We start from the raw sequence: 21,298 nt of genomic DNA on the forward strand, positions 1-21,298 counted from the left end.
GCCCCAGGCCTCAGAGAAGATAAAGGCCAGTCAGCCCAGTCCCAGGTTGCGGGAGCAACGTTGTCGTTGAGTACCTGCTCCTACCCGGACCCAGACCTGCCCTTCCAGTGTCCCTGTTCCCCGCCCGGCTTCTTGCTTCTGACCTTCCAGTGTTCCTGTCCCCGCCCGGCTTCCTGCTTCAGACTTCGCCTCGCTCTTTGTGAACTGTTTCCAGGCTAGTGACTCAGGACTGATCTTTGACTACGATAACGGTAACCTACCCCCCGGGACCAGCACAGTACCCATGGGCATCTGATCAGCCACTCCAAGAAGGATGCTGCTACACTGCAGGGTTCTTCTTGTCTTCTGAAAATGGAGGGTGGGATTTGAAGCAGGTATAAACAACTAGCTGGATTCAGTTCAAGACAACGTGGCCAAGGACAGTCATCACTAAGCAGAACAGCTGAGTCAAAGTATCTCTCCCTGTCCCAACAATCTGACACAATTAGAACAAGGAGGGGCAATGTTCAGTAAAATGATTTAATTAGCTCTCAGTAATGATCTTGGTGTCACTGCATTCTATTCAGTGCCTACCAGTGTGTCCCTGGCATCTTTCAACAGCCCTGAGCTATGTCTAGTTTGGCACCTGAGCAGTCACCTGAGCAGTACCTTGAGGCTTTCATTGCACTTTGATCAGTATATTGCTCTTTATCCATGAAGGACCCAGCAACTTCCCATAGACTTCGGATGTGACAGTAAAAAAGGAAAAGGTAAAGGAGCCTTGGATGGTTAAGTCCAGTCAAAGGCAACTATGGGGTTGCGGCTCTCATCTCGCTTTCAGGCCAAGGGAGCTGACAATTTTCCACAGACAGCTTTCCGGGTCATGTGGTCAGCGTGACTGAACCACTTCTGATGTAATGGAACACTGTGATGGAAGCAAGAGCCCACGGAAACGCCGTTTAGCTTCCCGTCACAGAGGTTCCTCTTTATCTACTTCCACTAGTATGCCTTCAATCTGCTAGGTTGGAGGAGCAGGGAGAGAGCCAGATGATTTGTAGCTACTGAGAGTCTTATTCTCCATCAATTTGCCTAATTCCCTTCTAAAGCCATTCAAATTGGTGGCATCCACTATGTCTTATAGAAAATTCCATAGTTTAATTGTGTTCAGATTTAAGCTTGTAACCAAACAGTGGGAAGAAAATATATTTAAGTGAGAGTCTGGATGGGAGGAAAAGTTGGCCATGGGAAAGGGAGGGTTCACATCCCCACCTCTTGGAAATAATTAAACCAGTGTTCTGGACAATGGCTTCAATAATTTTAATTAATGGGTGTTTTATTTTATTTTATTTTATTTTATTAAAATGCTTATGAAATTGAACCGCTTTTAATTTAAACAGGCGGTTCGCCCTGTCCCTCGGCACCCCACCCTGGGTGCTGGAAAGTCTTCCTCCGCCACTGACTCCAGCCATCATTAGAGGAAGCTGATCTCTTAGAGTTCTCCATGATGCTGCAAAGAATGGCCTGGTGGCCCTCTCTGTTGGCACATGCACCACCGCCCCAGCAGGGCCGTTCCTGGGTTTTGGCAAAGAGGGCAGCCGCTCCCCCCCTCCCCACAGCACTGTGGGCAGGAAACGCTCCCTAGAGCACTTGCTGGCCAAGCAGCATTGGGGGATTTGTACGCCAGCCAACCAGCTGATATTTCATCACACTGTCCCACCCCCCAAACGCCATGATTGGTTGGATTGTTTGCTGCCACGAGGAGGAGATATTCAGCGGTGATATTGCATGTGATTTGTGGCTGCATTAAGGGTTAAGAGAGCCAGTGTGGTGTAGTGGTTAAGAGTGGTAGACTCGTAATCTGGTGAACCATGCTCGTGTCCCCGCTCCTCCACATGCAGCTGCTGGGTGACCTTGGGCTAGTCACACTTCTCTGAAGTCTCTCAGCCCCACTCACCTCACAGAGTGTTTGTTGTGGGGAAGGAAGGGAAAGGAGATTGTTAGCTGCTTTGAGACTCCGTAGGGTAGTGATAAAGCAGGATATCAAATCCAAACCCTCCTCCTTCTCCTCCTTCTATTTTATCATATGACATCATCCATCAAACTCTGTGGGGTTGGGCATAAGCAATTGGCAGGAGGTATTATCCTTAAACTACTGGTGCCTGTTGTATGCATGACTGAGGTTTCCTGCCAGGTTGGGGCACGGGGCACTGTCTATGGCACCCTGTCTGAAGGCATATAGGAGACACAGATAGACCAGTTGTCATGCCCTGGCCTGTAGTTCAGTTTCAGGAGAGATGAGCTGGATGAGATCAGGAAATCTCATATTTTAAATCAAGATTTCTGTGCTAATCACACTTCTGCCTGTCTGGTCAAATGTGCTCCTTGACAAGGCTTCCCCAAGACATGTTGCCAGATGAGGCAAACCACAAAATTATGCCTCCCCATTCCAGGAAAGAAGGGTTGAGTTAAGATCGACATCAGGAACAATGCAAGAGGTGAGGAATAAAGATCTACATTGGAAACAAGTGTGGGAGGAGACAGTAGCACCTCCTATTGTAGGGTTACCAGATGTGCCCGGTTCCCGGGGACAGTCCCCGGATTTGCAAATCTGTCCTTGGACAAATTCTGTCCCCAGAATTTCCCAAGATTTGCAAATCTTTCTCTGGGAAATGTGGCAGCGGCAGCCTCAGCAGCCCAGAGCCAGCCTATTAGCACAGTTGGCTCTGGCTGGCTTCAGGAGTTGCTCGCTGCCGTGGTATCACGGCAGCAAGCAGCAAGCAGCTCCTGAAACCAACCAGAGCCAACTGCACTACCAGGCTGGCCCCTCCTGGGCAACAGCCGCCCGCCCGTTACTCCTGAGCCTCCCCTGATCTGTCAAAACAAAGGGGGAAGGGGAAGGAGATCGGGGAAGGCTCGGGAGTCACAAGCAGGTGGCGTGCCGTTGCCCAGTTTTAAAAAAACCTGTGCATTTATGTTTCACAGAGTGTGAAAGAAGGGCTTTGCACCTTTTACAATATGCATGTGTGCTTGGGCCCAGAGGAAAACCTGGTGCCAGTAACCAGGTTGAGAGGTGGAGAAGTGGTCATCTCCCAGGGTGAGAGGCTGGGTGAGAAATTCTCCAAGGGGAGGGCATGTCATTGGGAGCCAGGGAGGGTGCTTGTGACTTGTCAATGCTGTGGCTTGTTTGCAAAAAATATTGAGGATGAAATTGCTTGCATCCACTGGAAATTTGACCCCTCTGTTAATGCAGATGAATCTCAAGGAGTATGCAGAGCACAGTCTAGCCCTGTTGTCTATTGCCCAAGAGGCCACTGAAGAGGCGACCTGATTTTGGGGGGAGAGGCCAATCTGGTCTCTCAGGAGTGCAGTGCAGCTGTTGCTGCCACTGAGGCAGCAGCAGTGGGCAAGGAATTCCCTGGAGGCCAGATCTCCTGCTCTTATGGATCCCGCCGCCTAAGATGGTTGTCATACCTAGCCTCATGGTTGGGACAGTCCTGCACTTTAAAATGCCAGACTACCCATTCAGCCCCCTCACCCTCAGTATGTAACCAGCAGTACAAATACCAAATGGGGAAAAGCTTTTACAGCTCTGCAACTCCAGTGTATGAACTCTGTCATATGAGACTCTGTGCATGAACTCTGTGCAATGTATTTTGTTTTGTTTTTAACCTCTTTTATGTATTTTATCTTTTGTATTCTCTTTGGCTAAACCAATAAATAATACTTGCATTTGTATCTGAAAGAAACAGATCTGAGATCCAGCATTTTATTTCCCATAACCATTTATTTTGTATTGTAATGAACAGAATGAAAACTTAAGTATTTTTATTGAAACATTGCAGGGTTCTTTGTAGTTAGAATACACAATCCCACACAACTGTCATGGAAATTCTACTCAATATCAATCCAGAGAAGATCCCAATGTATAGTTAGCAGAGTAAAAACTTCAACACGTTTCAGGATTCTCCCCCCAAAAGACCGGAGGCAATTAATATTTCATCCAGCAGAGTTTTACTGCTACTGAAGGCAAATGAACACAATGGTCACATATACAATGCATTCAGGATTGGCACTGTCCACAAGAAATCCAGTTGCAGCAGACTTCACATAAACTTACAATAACTTACACTAAGTCTAAACCTTAACGCTATATACGGAACTCCACACCAGAAGAAAGAGATATAAAAAGAGAAATGAAACCCTGGCTCCTTCTGGCCTCTTAATATGACCTTAAAAAAGAGATAACAGAACCAGTTTAAGCCAGCTGTACTAAGCTTCTCTGAAGGAGTAACCTAAACATCATGAACCTTCTGCTTGTTTCTTTCATACAGAGAAGTTTCCAGAGCCCCCTTGAATTAATCAGAATAGGGAAGATGTCTGCAGGCAGAGAGCCTTCTCAGTAGTGGCTCCTGCCCTGTGGAACGCCCTCCCATCATATGTCAAGGCAATAAGCAGCTATCTTACTTTTCAAGACACCTGAAGGCCTCCCTGTTTAGGGAAGTTTTTAATGTTTAATGCTGTATTGTGTTTTAATATTCAGTTGGGAGCTGCCCAGAGTGGCTGGGGAAGCCCAGCCCGATGGACGGAGTATAAAAATATTATATTGTTATTATTATACACCAGATCAATATTTTCTGCACCAAGAAATGCAAACTGACAATTCTGAATCCTTTTTCTCTGCCCCTTGCTTCGCTTTACTGCCACCAAAAGCAAAAAAGTAAGAACCTGAGATCCTGAGTCCTGGATTTCACCACTAGGGCTCTAATTCCCTCTAATTGCCATGAATTTTGGAATACACAAGGAGGGGTCTCCACTGTCCCATTTACCCTTCATATTCAAGCTAGTGTGAGATTCGTGAAGCATTATAACAGCTTTCTTGGATAACTAAAAGGAAAAAGCTCCCCATTCCAGTTAAACCGCTTCCATTTTTCCGGAGTGCACAAAAATCTGCTGTTCCACAACCTTGGAAAGTGAAATCGTGCTGCTCAAAGAAAGCTAGGGGGAAAAGAAAATGAATGTTGACATTAGTCCTTTACCCAGGGAATAGGAGAGGATGCCTGTGATGCTAAAAAGGGAATTTTACTAAGTTAGTATTAAAATGTGCATATTTAAGAAATCTGAAAAATATCATAATTTCACTGGAACATGAATATACATGAATTCTGATGCACTATAAATCCTTGCAGTAATGGTCTGAGTTAGCCAGATACTGCTCATTGTCACAAAATTTAAGGAAATGTATTACAATCCCCTGAGCCCTGAATTAGCCCTGAGCGCTCACTGGAAGGACAGATCCTGAAGCTGAGGCTCCAATAGTTTGGCCGCCTCATGAGAAGAGAAGACTGCCTGGAAAAGACCCTGATGTTGGGAAAGATGGAGGGCACAAGGAGAAGGGGGTGCCAGAGGACTAGATGGTTGGACAGTGTTCTTGAAGCTACTAACATGAGTCTGACCAAACTGTGGGAGGCAGTGGAAGACAGGAGTGTCTGGCGTGCTCTGGTCCATGGGGTCACGAAGAGTTGGACATGACTAAACGACTAAACAACAAAATTACAATCCTTTTAAATAATATGTTTTTTCAGGAAGAGGAACAAATTTTGTCCTGGACTACATTCCAGTGGTGGAGAGATCCAGATGCAACTGGGGTGAAGCCATGAATGCACTTTTTACTTTTGTTCAGAAGGGTATTTTATATACACATCTCACTCTCAATCCTTCTTCTGGACAAGCTAGTGGCATTATGAGAGTTAAAGGATACAGTGTAGGCAGGCAAAACACTAAGGAATGGTGCATAGTGGGGCCAGTGAAAGATGTGGTCCCTCTCATTTTTCCAGCAACATGCAAGGGAAAGGGAAAGGGTGGAAGGGAGAATAGGAGAACAGGAGGGAGTCTGCATGAACCATCTGATGACTAGGCCCTTTCCCCATCTGAGTAGCAATGTTACCTCTAGAAAGATATCCTTTAAAAACAACACACTGGGTCTCATTCCCAAGGCAGTTGATAGTCTTCTCACTTTTACACTTTTTCTTTCCTTTGGAGAAGCAGGCTGGGCACTGCAAACCATTTTCAGCCAGCATGTTGCGCTCAGGAACTGCCAAAATCAAATGTATAGTGAGACTGTTAATGGCTTTGTCTGTTTTTGTATCTCTGTGTTATATTATTGTAACCCACCCTAGGCCCATATAGTTTTGGTGGGGTAGCTGCACATACTCATGGATGAAATATAATCTGGACACAATCTGGGTTCAGGACTGAACATGGGACAAAGTCACCATTGGTCTCTGAGATGCATGATCTTTCCTAAAATTTGGGTGGGGGGAGTGTGAACTTTCTTTTCCTTCTTGATCTCTCTGAAGGTTTTCATGCCATTGGTTATGGTGTAGCCTCTTTGAAATTATAGGATCTTAGATCCCTATTTTTGTACAGAGATTATGTCTCTCTTCTGCTCTTCAGCAATAACCTGTGAGTTTCAGTGAACCGCCCTAAGACTACCGGGTATAAGGTTAGTGTTAGGCAACCCATCCCTTCTCAGGCAGAGCTGTAGTTGCCCAGTAGGTCCCTCTTTTTCACAGTTTCTCCTCATGCCTGCCTCCCCATCCTGCCTGACTCTCCACCTTGAGAGTCCCTAATAGTCTTGAGCTGCTCACCCCATTTGAATGCGGCACAGGTCCTCTGAATACTGCTGATTGACTAAGGATCCAGGCCTTGGCCAATTCCAGTGCACAGCCTTAACATGTTAAGGATTCTAAAATGATGGAGAAACTTACAGCTGAGAGTTGCATTGTTACACAGTTCCGTCTTGCAACAGTACTTCTTCATCTCAAAGAATTTATCATCCGCTGCAGTGAAGCTGTAATGGCCCGAGAGACAAGAGCTGGATAGCGAGCATTTATTCAAAAGTTGCACTCGGGGTTTCACTATGAAAAAGAATTTGAAGGAAATACCCAGTTTGGGGGTGGGGGCAGGAAATATGCAGGTCTATTGCTACTCAGGCACATTCGTTGCAATGGTTCCAATTTTTTTTGTATTGTCTGAATGAGGACCTTTTCAAACTAACAATATACAAAGTGTTATTAAATTTGTCAGTCTAAAGTGATGGGCTGTTCCTTTTTTATTAATTAAAATATGTATACACCACTATATCATAGTAAGAAAAATATCAAAATGTTTTCCAGCTTTAATGCATAAAGCAGACATTAAAAACTGTATTAAAATTAAAGAAACTGATATCAATGTATACTTAATGGCTAGCATGGGCCAGAGATTTTGGGGATAACATACAATTTACAGCGTGGGAGAAGTTATCGGATTGGGATTTAAAATTTACAGCATGTTACATGCTGAAAGAAAATTATTTGAAAATGATGTAAATAGCAGTAAATTAGCAAAAATGTACAAAACTGGGTCAATTGTATGTTAGAAATGTGGTGGACATGTAAGATAGTATTGGAGGTTCGGGAAATGATTTATTATGAGTTAAAAAATGTTTAAAATAACTTTTTTATTTAACCCCCCCCCCAAAGCTTTTCTTTTAGCAATCCTAGGTGCCGAAATCCCAAGGGAACAGAAATGACTAATTATGTATGCGACCATGGCTGCACGAATGTTATTGGCCCAGAGATGGAAAGAAGATGAACTTCCTACTAGAGGAGAATGGCAGATTAAGTTGAGGGATTATGCTGAATTGAAAAAAAAAATGACTGGAAGAATCAGAAAACAGGAAGACTGGAATTTTAATAAGGAATGGGAAAAATTTATAATGTATCTTAAAAACCATTGTAAACAGTCAAAACTTTTAGAAGGGTAAGCAGGGATTTCTCATTAATGCAAATCAAATTGTCCAAGCTTGGGGATCAGCACCCAGATCCAGCCACTGATTGTGATCAGGTGATGTTAGGTTCCCCATTTTCATTTACAAACCATTGCTTACTTCAGGATTGGGAAGCTGTGATCCTCCAGATGTTGTTGGACTACATCTCCCATCATCCCTGAATGGTGGCCAGGCTAGCTGAAGCTGATGGGAGTTCTAATTCATCTATAGTTGAAGTGCTACAGCTTCCTCAACTCACTTTTTTTCATGGCTGAGTTGCCCTAGCATAGACTTCTATATGCTAGTAGAACCATTAAAGTTCAACAATCTTAACCTGGATCTAATCCAACAGCAAAAGACAAAAAGGCAGGAAAATCTTACTTATATTTGTACGCAGAACACTGGCAACACAGGAATCTTCCTTGGAGTCACAGGTTGCTTCAACAAAGTCTTTATATGTCAGTCCAGTATTGTTATAAATATATCTGCAGTTCAGAGGTAATGCTGAATACAGAAACAAAAGTTTACTTCATGGATTATTATGATCATTAACATTATTATTAGTTTGATTTTGCAGTTTGCTTAATGAGACTAAGAGGAGGAGGTGATAGTAAATTAAAACTTTTAACTTAAAAGGTGTTCAATTTTAAAAGCATTTTAATAGAATGAAAAGAAAGATAATCTGAGGTAGACTGTGGAAATCCGTGGGACTGGTGTTCTGTGAGCACTATACTTAAGTGAGAGTACGGGCCCAGGGGAAAAAGCATCGTCGGGCCCATCATAATGACATCACAAGAAATATTCATGACCTAACTCTGCTACTTTCTCTTGGTAACCCTGCACTCCTTGCTCTGTGGGGTGTTGATCTGCACTTTTAACTCCCCTTCTCTCCCAAGCTGCAAGTTCTTTTCAGTGTCCTCTAAAGGTAATTAAATGTTCCCCATCTTACCTGGAGAAAGCAGGACCAAGAGGAGGCATGCGCTCAGGAGTGCCTTCATCATTCTGGAAAGATTAGGAGACTCAGAGCAGAGATGGATCAACAAGGGAATTGGTGCAGGTAGAGGCTTACGTGGAGTTATTTATAGGCCATGTTCTCATGTCGCAGGCAACACTTGGGTACAAATGGTTCAGTGAGGTCCAGGAATGGGTGCTGTTTGTACACCACAAAGATAAAGAGGAACATACTGAAATTCAAAACTCAGTGAAGGAATTGTCTATGATCTCATTAGTTGTTGATTGACACTTCTAAGATTTATTTTTTGATATAGATAATTTACAATTTACAATGTCAATGATGAAGGCACTCAAGAAAGCAATTTAGAGCCAAATACGCAAGGGCAAAAGCCCTGAAGCCACCTACAAAATAGCCCCTCAAAATGGCCTCCATCTAAGGATTCCTCTTAATAGTAATAATAATAATTTTATTATTTCTACTCCCCACCCCATCTGATTGGGTTACCTCAGCCACTCTGGGTGCCTTCAAGCATATACAGAAACATAATAAAACATCAAACATTTAAAATCGCCCTATACAGGACTGCCTTCAGATGTCTTCCAAAAGTTCTATAGTTACTTATCTCCTTGACATCTAATAGGAGGCCATTCCACAGTGTAGGTACAACTCCCAAGAAGGCCTTCTGCCTGGTTCCCACTAACCTCACTTCTCACAGTGAGAAAACCTCCATAAGGCCCTCAGAGCTAGATCTCAGTGTTTGGGCTGAATTGGGGGGTGGGGTGGAGAAGCTCTTTCAGGAAAAGCCTGGATACTAGATCCATTCCAGGAAGGCTGGAAAGTGTGGAATGGGCTGTGGATGCAATGGAGACTTTAAGCAGTGAAACTGATCCTGCTGTCTTTGATGTGGTTTCCAGAGGGTGAAAAGAATGAAGTGAGATCTCAGGAGTTGAATGTGCCAATGGCTGAGTGTGCCAGGTATGAATCAGCCACTTACACAACTATAAGGAAGGTCTCTATTAGAACCAGCAATGGCCATGGAGCTTTCTCTATTAGGGAGCTACAAAAACATGGCTATTCTCTCTTTTTTAAAAAAGAAAAGAAAATCCTTTTTATTCAATTTTACACGATTCATTTGAATGCAAACATTAGTGACAATCATCAACATTTAGGATTCTCTCCACCCCTCCATGGTTTCCATTTTCAAACACTTTCTACTGCATCATATATTTTCTCTATTTTTCTTTAAATAATCCATTTTTACCTTAGCTTTTAGTACATTGCAAGCGTTACTCAAATCCTGTCACATTTTTAGTTTTTTACAGTGTTCTCTTAAGTAAATTGTATATTTTTTTCCCATTCCTTATTAAAGTTACTATGTCCTGGTTTCTGATTTCCCTGGTCATTTTCACCATTTTGGCGTTGTCCATCATCTACATCAACCATTCACGTCTGGTCAGGATTTTGTCTTTTTTCCATCTTTGGGCCAGTAGTATCCATGCTGTTGTCCTCGCATACATAATCTGCTACTTTGGCATCTCTACATCTGAAATTCCTAGTAAAAAACCTTCTTCCCCCCCAAAAAGACGTTATTTTAAACATTTCTTCTGCTCATTATATATCATTTCCCAGAATGTTTTTGTTATCTTGCCCATCCACCACATGTGGTAGAACGTGCCTTCCTTCTCTGTACACTTCCAATATACATTTGAAGTGTCGGACACGACTAAACGACTAAACAACAACAAGTTCTATACATCTTTGCTAATTTTGTAGGTGTTACATCATTTTCATATAGTTCTCCTTCAATGCACAGCTTGCTGTAAATTTTAAGTCCTCCCTCCATAACTTTTCCCAAGATGAAAATTGAATATTGTGCCCAATATATTTTCCCCATTGTATCATTACCAATTTAACTTCCTCATCTTTAGTATGCCATTCTAGCAACAACTTATACATTTTGGAAAGTAACTTCACATTGTATTCCATTAAATCTTTTTCAAACCTTGAAATTTTCTTACTAAACCCATTTGTCTTATCAATGTTACAGACATCATTCAATTGATGGTATTGCAACCAATCTGTTACTAAATGTCTTGTATCCTCAAATCTTTTCAACTTTAATTGTTGTTCTATTTCCATTAGCAACTCTTTATAGGTTGCCCATTCACTTTTTGCATTAGTTTTTTTCAAGGATATTGCTTCCAGTGAGGAAAGCCACCATGGTGTCTTCTGCTCTAACAGGTTTTTATATTTCTCCCATACTGCAAAAATGGATTTCCTTACCAAATGATTTAAAAACCATTTGTGCACTTTAGTCTTCTCTTACCAAATAAATGCATGCCATCTAAATCTATTATCATAACCCTCAAGGTCTAAAATATATGTATTTAAAAATTATCCACTCCCACAGCCAGCAGAGACAGGACACCTCATAATATAACTTCAAATCTGGCAGTGAAAATCCACCTCTGCTAGTTGTAACTCATTTTTATGTTGTTCTGTCATATTTTTAACCAGTACTTTCATTTCATTTTTATTTATCTTAAATCCATCTTTTGTCTTCTTTTGGTAACTCTTCTTCTTTTTTTGTAATTTTTTTTATTAAGTTTTAAAAATGCACAGTATAAAAGAAAAAATACAAAGACAAGGACAAGAGAAATATAAAAACACAAAATACAGACTACAAAATACAACAATACAAACATTAAGCACAAAAATACATACATTAAAAAACTAATAGTAAAAAAGAAAAAGCACATATAGGAAAAACACAAAAATTCCCTCTTTCTTAGTTTTATATCTTAAATTCACATATTTTCCTGACTTCCTCACATCCCCCGTTCTCGTATCCCTTTTAAAAGTTGGTTCAGCAAATTCATAGCCCTTAGTTTATCTATTGTTGGTTTAATCTTAAATTTTATCTTGTTGCTAGAACCCCCACAGTTCATTTCAATGTCATCAACATTCAAAAATTTTACAATGTTTCTGCAAATAGATTTTAAATTTCCCCCAATCTTCTTCCACTTGCTCTTCTCCCTGGTCTCGAATTCTGCCAGTCATCTCCACCATCTCCATGTAGTCAATTAGTTGCATCTGCCAGTCTTCCACGGTGGGTAGATCTTCTGTCTTCCAATGTTTTGCTATAAGAATTCTTGCTGCTGCTGTAGCGTACATAAAGAAAGTTCTATCCTTCTTTAACACCGATTGGTCAACTATGCCCAGGAGGAAGGCCTCTGGTTTCTTCAGGAAGGTATATTTAAATACCCTTTTCAGTTCATTATATATCATTTCCCAGAAAGCCTTAATACTTGGGCACGTCCACCAAAGGTGAAAGAAAGTACCTTCAATTTCTTTACACTTCCAACATTTATTATTTATTATAGTTGCAGCCCAGACGACTGGGGCCATTTGAAGTTATACAACAGATAAACCCCGTGGCGTTCAAGCTCAGGTTGCCCAACAACATGAAAATACATCCCGTGTTCCACAGGTCCTTACTCTCACCACACAGAGAGGGGCGGGAATTCGAGGGGCGGGAGGTAGAAGTCATGCCACAACCACAGGTAGAAGAAAGGGAACACCAGAGTTCGGCTGCAGAGATGGTGAATTCAAGGTGGCGAGGGCGGCAAGTGGAGTACTTGGTGGCATGGGAAGGAGAGCCCTGGTCGGAAAACACGTGGGTGCCAGCAGAGGCAGTTGGTGACGAGCATATGGTGGAAGTGTTCCACCGACGGTTCCCAGATAAACCCAAGCCCTTAGAGCGATTCTGGGAGGAACAGTTCGGCACCACAGAGGAGGAAGAGAGTTTCGAAGGGTTTTCATAATCCGAAGAAGAATCGGATTGGGAGAGTCATTCCTTGGGTGGGAACCTTAGCAGGTGGGAAGAGGTGTTCACACCCACAGATGAGGAGGACAGCTCATTCCGGGGTTTCCTTGGCTCGCCGACCAGAGAAGAGGCTGCAATAGAGCCCCCGGGTCGGAGGGGGAGTGAAGGGGGCCCTGGGAGGGAGGTGGATGTCAGGGAACTGCCATCAGAGGCACGGGAGAAGGAGAGGGTCTCTGATTCTGCAGGGGAAGGTCCCAGCGCTAGAGGGAGACTCAGCTGGGAAGAAGGGGAAGAGAATGAGTGTAACACCAGGGATCCAGGAGAGCAACGGGACAGGGAGGTGCAGGGGCTCCAGGACTCTTCGTTGGAAGTTAGTGAGGAGAGCCCAAGCACCCCGCTGCCCACACCCACCCTGCGCAGGAGACTCCTGCGCAGTGAGAGGCGGAGACGATTGGGCGTCAAACAACTCTTATGTTGGCAGCGCTTTAAGAAATGCCCAGACAGATTCTACGAGTGACTAAAGGCAGCCACGCTGAGATGGGCTGTGCAGTCCGGAGGGTTTAACCAGGCAATCTAATGCTCAAACGGAGCAGGATTACGCACGAGTAACTCCCAACCATTATAATTTACTATCAGTTTAGCTTTTTGTTCAGAGTATATCGCACCTATACCATTTTCAAAGTTCTGACCAACCACCATCCCATGAAGATTTTTCTTCATAAAACTCCAGGAAATATTGTCAACGGCTTTCTCCGCGTCTACGAAAATCAAAACTGCTTTTGTATTAATGTTCACCTGCAGCTTTTCTAGAATGTCAATTACATTCCTCGTATTGTCCGATAAGTGTCTTCCAGGAAGAAAGCCGGCCTGGTCTTTATGTATCACTTCTGCCAAAACTTTTTTCAGTCTTGTAGCCAAAATATCTGCAAATATTTTGTAATCCACATTAAGTAGGGATATGGGGCGGTAGTTCTTTAATTGTGTCTTTTCCATCTCAGTTTTCGGTATAAGTGTGATGTAAGCTTCTTTCCACGTCTCCGGTGCCTTTTTCCCTTCCATAATTTCATTACAAACCTCCTTCAAAGGTTGGATCAAATAGTCTTTTAAGGTTCTGTAGTACTTGGAGGTTAATCCATCAGGCCCTAGAGATTTGCCCAGTTGCATATTCTGAATCGCGCCTTCCACCTCTTGTTCAGATATTTTGGAGTTCAATAAAACTTCATTTTCTTGAGAATTTTTTTGTAATCCATTTGAGTTCAGAAATTGATCAATTTTTAACTCATTTGGCGGCCCTTGTGTGTAGAGTTGTTTAAAATATCTCTGGAAGCAGCTTCTAATCTCCTGTGGTTTCTGTATATTCTTTCCATCAACTTCAAGATTAGTAACCATATTTAGTTTTTGTCTCTTCTTCAACTGCCATGCTAATAACTTTCCACATTTATTGGCTGATTCGAAAGTCTTTTGTCCCATCTGTTTAACTTTCCATTCAATGTCCTGATTTATCATTTTCATATATTGTACTTGATGTAACTTAATTTCTCTCAAAATCTCTTGAGATTTTGGTTTAAGTCTCAATTTTTTCTCTCCTTCCCTTATTTTCTCCAGGATCTTCTCCTTTTTCTCATTTTGAGTTTTCCTTTTTATTGCATTTTGTTGTATCAAAAACCCTCTCATTACGGCTTTACTTGTGTCCCAGATTGTTCTTTTTTCCACTGTGGTCTTCAAATTTATCTCGAAATAGTCTTTTATACTTTTTTGGGCCTTCTTGGTAATTTCTGAATCTCTAAACAAGGCGTCGTTCATCCTCCATCTGAAGGAACCAGTCAATGTTGGTTTCATTTCCATCTTCACAGGGTTATGGTCGGAGCAAGTTTTTGGGCAGATTTCCACTTTTCGAATCTTGGGAGCCATTCCTGTAGTTATCCAGATTTGGTCAATCCTTGTCCAGGTCTTTTGGGCTTCAGAAAAGAATGTCCCCTCTTTACTCAGGGGATTCTTAGTTCTCCAAATGTCAATTAAGTCCATATTGTCTGTCAATTCAAAGAAGGTTTTCGGTAGTCTTCCATCTTTTGTCACCACTTGTCTTTCTGATTTGTCGATACCACTCCATTCATATCGCCCAACATGATGATGTTAAAGTCCATAAAATCCAACAATGTCTCATGCAGTTTCATGCAGTTTCTTTTGGTAACTCTTCACCTGTTATACCTAACATAAAGGCTTCTGTTATTTTAATGATAGCTCAAGTTTCTCAGCCCTCGTGCATCCATTTATTCCTCCTGAGCCCCACCCAGCATGCCTAAAGATGTAGAAGTCTAAGCAGAAAAAGTCAAAGCCTGAAATGAATGCTGGGGAAAGGGAGTTCAGTGAGGATGCTGAAGAAAGTTAGTAAGTGAAGCAGCCAAGCTGTGTGTTGGAGCTTGGGGGGGGGGCATCACCAGCCCTCCTTGGCTTTCATTATATCCTTCCCCCATCCCTTTCTGTTACTCTGAGCCAGAAAAACAGCCTAAGTTTTCCTGCTTGCCACAGGCATTAGCTCTCACATTTCCAAGGATCCTGTCCACATCCTTGGGTGATACAAACTGAAAGTTATTGATTATCACTGGACATACAGGGGCCAAAGTTACATCCATATCTGGAAAGTCATATGCAAGATTGGGTCATCTGTTTTACCAGTGCATGCCTAGAAGGGTTTAAGAAGAGGGTATTGGGGACCCAAGTTCAAGTTTAACCTAAGGAATTGAAGCCAAACCACTAATAACATGTATTAGCTGTTTTATTTTAAAAGCCTTATGGTACCACTCGAGGCTTGTGGCCCTAGGCCTGCTTTAATTCTGCGGTGGTATAAGGTCAGGCAATCCATCCTGTTTCTCTTCCCTTCTGGAATGAAACTATTAAGTAAGTTTTGCCAGAAAGCCAATGGAGAATGAGGAACAAGTATGGGCAATGTCTGCTAAAATACCCGCCCCCTACCTCCAATCCTTCCAGCCAAAGATATTTATTGGTGAGGGATGGGGTAGAAACTTGAGAAACATCCTTGGCTTTCAAGGAAGGCGTTGCATTGCTAAATAGACCTAGATAAATTAGTTTAGCTTCTCCAGGACATCAGAAATTCTGCCGAAGCAAAGAATAATCTGCATCAGCAAAATTCTTCAGTTTAATCATCAAATTGTAGAGTTGGAAGGGACCCCAAGGGCCATCTAGTCCAACCCCTCAATTCCCCCCATGGGACTCGACCATGAGATTAAGAGTCTCATGCTCTACTGGCTGAGCTATAGAAAACCCACATCAACAATGAAAGCCACAGTTGGATAGACCTAACTGTGGACTAGTCACATTTATGGAAGAGGCTATCAGGGGCTATTAATTCTGATGGATGTACTATTTCCAGTTGCTGGGGGAGAACAGTGGGAGTGGGCTACTGCCCTCCTCTCATGATAGTCCTGTACCTGTGATGGCCTGGGATTCCGATTCAGAGGCTGAACCGGAGGAATCCCAGCCTGCACAGGAGTCCCCGCCTCCAGGGCCGGCTGAACTGGGGCAAGGCCTTGAGTCTGAAGCGCCTGCACCTGTGTCGGATCCTCAGGAGCAGGCACCAGGTGATTCCACTCTGGCTCCGGAGGTGATTGAGGACTCAGTGCCTACAGGTGAGTCTCCCCCTGGGTCCATTAACCCTTCAGCCTCTCCTGAACTGCAGAGGCTCAGAACAGAGAGGCGAAGGGAGCTGGTTTCTCCCAGGAGGAGTGCTCGCCTTAAGGCCAGGGGAGGCGGGTCTCCTGGGGGCCGGGACCGCCCCAGGCCTCAGAGAAGATAAAGGCCAGTCAGCCCGGTCCCAGGTTGCGGGAGCAACGTTGTCGTTGAGTACCTGCTCCTACCCGGACCCAGACCTGCCCTTCTTGCTTCTGACCTTCCAGTGTTCCTGTCCCCGCCCGGCTTCCTGCTTCAGACTTCGCCTCGCTCTTTATGAACTGTTTCCAGGCTAGTGACTCAGGACTGATCTTTGACTACGATAACGGTAACCTACCCCCCGGGACCAGCACAGTACCCATGGGCATCTGATCAGCCACACTGCAGGGTTCTTCTTGTCTTCTGAAAATGGAGGGTGGGATTTGAAGCAGGTATAAACAACTAGCTGGATTCAGTTCAAGACAACGTGGCCAAGGACAGTCATCACTAAGCAGAACAGCTGAGTCAAAGTATCTCTCCCTGTCCCAACAATCTGACACAATTAGAACAAGGAGGGGCAATGTTCAGTAAAATGATTTAATTAGCTCTCAGTAATGATCTTGGTGTCACTGCATTCTATTCAGTGCCTACCAGTGTGTCCCTGGCATCTTTCAACAGCCCTGAGCTATGTCTAGTTTGGCACCTGAGCAGTCACCTGAGCAGTACCTTGAGGCTTTCATTGCACTTTGATCAGTATATTGCTCTTTATCCATGAAGGACCCAGCAACTTCCCATAGACTTCGGATGTGACAGTAAAAAAGGAAAAGGTAAAGGAGCCTTGGATGGTTAAGTCCAGTCAAAGGCAACTATGGGGTTGCGGCTCTCATCTCGCTTTCAGGCCAAGGGAGCTGACAATTTTCCACAGACAGCTTTCCGGGTCATGTGGTCAGCGTGACTGAACCACTTCTGATGTAATGGAACACTGTGATGGAAGCAAGAGCCCACGGAAACGCCGTTTAGCTTCCCGTCACAGAGGTTCCTCTTTATCTACTTCCACTAGTATGCCTTCAATCTGCTAGGTTGGAGGAGCAGGGAGAGAGCCAGATGATTTGTAGCTACTGAGAGTCTTATTCTCCATCAATTTGCCTAATTCCCTTCTAAAGCCATTCAAATTGGTGGCATCCACTATGTCTTATAGAAAATTCCATAGTTTAATTGTGTTCAGATTTAAGCTTGTAACCAAACAGTGGGAAGAAAATATATTTAAGTGAGAGTCTGGATGGGAGGAAAAGTTGGCCATGGGAAAGGGAGGGTTCACATCCCCACCTCTTGGAAATAATTAAACCAGTGTTCTGGACAATGGCTTCAATAATTTTAATTAATGGGTGTTTTATTTTATTTTATTAAAATGCTTATGAAATTGAACCGCTTTTAATTTAAACATTTTAATTCACTATCATCTCCTCCGCTGTGTCTCATTAAGCAAACCACAAAACCAAATAATACTGATGTTAATAATCCACAAAGTAATATTTTGCTCCTGTCCTCAGCATTACTTCTGATGTGCAGATATATCCAAAACTACAATGACACCACATGGCAATTTAACAAGACATTGTGACTCCAATAAATATTCCTGTTCTGCCAGTGTTCTGCTTACAAATTTAGGTAGGATTTGCCTTACTTTTTGTCTTTTGCTATTGGATTAGATCCAGGTTAAGATCGTTTAACTTAAGGGTTCTTTTATCTCTTTTATGTATTTAATGTTTATGTGAAAAACATTTTGGTATTTTTTTCCTTTTATGATATTGCAGTGCACACACATTTAAATAAATAAACAAAAATTAAATAGCACCTCACGTTAGATTACCAACTTTAATAACACATTCCACATTGTCCTGATTCAGGCATCAAAGAAAATTGGAACCATTACATTGAATGTTCCTTAAGAGCAATAGACCTGCATATTTTTTCCAGATCAAGATATTTCTTTCAAATTCTTTTTCATAGGGGGGCACCGAGTGCAACTTTTGAATGCATGCGCCGTAACCGGGTATTGTGACTCAGGTGAATACAGCTTCACTACAGGGAATGGTAAATTCTTTCAGATGAAGAGGCACAGCTGCAACACTGAACTGTGTAACAATGCAACTCTCAGCCGTAAGTTTCTGAATCATTTTAGAATCCTTAGGATGTTAGGGCTTTGCACTGGAATTGGCCAAGGGCTGGATACTTAGTCAATCAGCGGTACTCAGAGGACATGTGCCTCATTCAAATGGGGTGAGACAGCCAAAATGGCTATAGGTTGGGTTGAGCAGTTCAGCACTAGATAATCTTTTCATCCAATAATACTTGTAGGTGCCCCACCAAAACTGTAAAGCCCTTGGGTGAATTACAATAATATAACATACATGTACAAAAACAGATAAAACCATTAACATGCTCACTATACTTTTGATTTTGGCAGTTCCTGATCGCAACGTGCTGGCTGAAAATGGTTTGAAGTGCCCAGACTGCTTCTCCAAAGGGACCCAAAACCTAATAAAACAATTTTTAAAAAAGAAAGAAAGAAAAGAAACTCCAGCTAGTGGTGTAGGAAGTGGGGTGTGGTGGGTGCAGTCCGTCCCGGCTGTCACCCTGATGGGTGGTGACGATATGGCAGGTGGCACTCATTGCAGGGCCTGCAGCATGCCCAAGCCATGCATCTCAAGAGCCCGCAGCCTCCACGCTGTCCGCCCACTGCCTTCCCCTCCAGCTGTAGGGCACCGTCGGTGTGGGGGCTGTGCGTGCGCTGCCAGGCGGTTCGCCCTGTCCCTCGGCACCCCACCCTGGGTGCCGGAAAGTCTTCCTCCGCCACTGACTCCAGCCATCATTAGAGGAAGCTGATCTCTTAGAGTTCTCCATGATGCTGCAAAGAATGGCCTGGTGGCCCTCTCTGTTGGCACATGCACCACCGCCCCAGCAGGGCCGTTCCTGGGTTTTGGCAAAGAGGGCAGCCGCTCCCCCCCTCCCCACAGCACTGTGGGCAGGAAACGCTCCCTAGAGCACTTGCTGGCCAGCAGCATTGGGGGATTTGTACGCCAGCCAACCAGCTGATATTTCATCACACTGTCCCACCCCCCAAACACCATGATTGGTTGGATTGTTTGCTGCCACGAGGAGGAGATATTCAGCGGTGATATTGCGTGTGATTTGTGGCTGCATTAAGGGTTAAGAGAGCCAGTGTGGTGTAGTAGTTAAGAGTGGTAGACTCGTAATCTGGTGAACCATGCTCGTGTCCCCGCTCCTCCACATGCAGCTGCTGGGTGACCTTGGGCTAGTCACACTTCTCTGAAGTCTCTCAGCCTCACTCACCTCACAGAGTGTTTGTTGTGGGGAAGGAAGGGAAAGGAGATTGTTAGCTGCTTTGAGACTCCGTAGGGTAGTGATAAAGCAGGATATCAAATCCAAACCCTCCTCCTTCTCCTCCTTCTCCTCCTCCTTCTATTTTATCATATGACATCATCCATCAAACTCTGTGGGGTTGGGCATAAGCAATTGGCAGGAGGTATTATCCTTAAACTACTGGTGCCTGTTGTATGCATGACTGAGGTTTCCTGCCAGGTTGGGGCACGGGGCACTGTCTATGGCACCCTGTCTGAAGGCATATAGGAGACACAGATAGACCAGTTGTCATGCCCTGGCCTGTAGTTCAGTTTCAGGAGAGATGAGCTGGATGAGATCAGGAAATCTCATATTTTAAATCATGATTTCTGTGCTAATCACACTTCTGCCTGTCTGGTCAAATGTGCTCCTTGGCAAGGCTTCCCCAAGACATGTTGCCAGATGAGGCAAACCACAAAATTATGCCTCCCCATTCCAGGAAAGAAGGGTTGAGTTAAGATCGACATCAGGAACAATGCAAGAGGTGAGGAATAAAGATCTACATTGGAAACAAGTGTGGGCGGAGACAGTAGCACCTCCTATTGTAGGGTTACCAGATGTGCCCGGTTCCTGGGGACAGTCCCCGGATTTGCAAATCTGTCCTTGGACAAATTCTGTCCCCGGAATTTCCCAAGATTTGCAAATCTTTCTCTGGGAAATGTGGCAGCGGCAGCCTCAGCAGCCCAGCCTATTAGCACAGTTGGCTCTGGCTGGCTTCAGGAGTTGCTCGCTGCCGTGGTATCACGGCAACAAGCAGCAAGCAGCTCCTGAAACCAACCAGAGCCAACTGCACTACCAGGCTGGCCCCTCCTGGGCAACAGCCGCCCACCCGTTACTCCTGAGCCTCCCCTGATCTGTCAAAACAAAGGGGGAAGGGGAAGGAGATCGGGGAAGGCTCGGGAGTCACAAGTAGGTGGCGTGCCGTTGTCCAGTTTTTAAAAACACCTCTGTGCATTTATGTTTCACAGAGTGTGAAAGAAGGGCTTTGCACCTTTTACAATATGCATGTGTGCTTGGGCCCAGAGGAAAACCTGGTGCCAGTAACCAGGTTGAGAGGTGGAGAAGTGGTCATCTCCCAGGGTGAGAGGCTGGGTGAGAAATTCTCCAAGGGGAGGGCATGTCATTGGGAGCCAGGGAGGGTGCTTGTGACTTGTCAATGCTGTGGCTTGTTTGCAAAAAATATTGAGGATGAAATTGCTTGCATCCACTGGAAATTTGACCCCTCTGTTAATGCAGATGAATCTCAAGGGGTATGCAGAGCACAGTCTAGCCCTGTTATCTATTGCCCAAGAGGCCACTGAAGAGGCGACCTGATTTTGGGGGGAGAGGCCAATCTGGTCTCTCAGGAGTGCAGTGCAGCTGTTGCTGCCACTGAGGCAGCAGCAGTGGGCAAGGAATTCCCTGGAGGCCAGATCTCCTGCTCTTATGGATCCCGCTGCCTAAGATGGTTGTCATACCTAGCCTCATGGTTGGGACAGTCCTGCACTTTAAAACGCCAGACTACCCATTCAGCCCCCTCACCCTCAGTATGTTACCAGCATTACAAATACCAAATGGGGAAAAGCTTTTACAGCTCTGCAACTCCAGTGTATGAACTCTGTCATATGAGACTCTGTGCATGAACTCAGTGCAATGTATT

The 21,298-nt window shown here is 43.9% G+C and overlaps 1 protein-coding gene across 1 annotated transcript in view; it reads right to left on the reverse strand.

Annotated features, from left to right (window-relative positions):
- The window catches only part of LOC309537958 (phospholipase A2 inhibitor and Ly6/PLAUR domain-containing protein-like), a 68,097-nt gene extending 59,093 nt beyond the window's left edge, over positions 1-9,004 (reverse strand). Inside the window, exons 1-2 of the mRNA XM_082233117.1 lie at positions 8,739-9,004; positions 8,171-8,293 (exon numbers count right to left, since the gene is read on the reverse strand). Coding sequence (XP_082089243.1) covers positions 8,171-8,293; positions 8,739-8,790 — 175 coding nt within the window. The 5' untranslated portion in view covers positions 8,791-9,004. The remainder of the gene's footprint in view (positions 1-8,170; positions 8,294-8,738) is intronic.
- Positions 9,005-21,298: the final 12,294 nt, after the last annotated feature.

Source organism: Podarcis vaucheri (assembly GCF_965113315.1).
Source record: "Podarcis vaucheri genome assembly, chromosome: 7".
NCBI lineage: Eukaryota > Metazoa > Chordata > Lepidosauria > Squamata > Lacertidae > Podarcis > Podarcis vaucheri.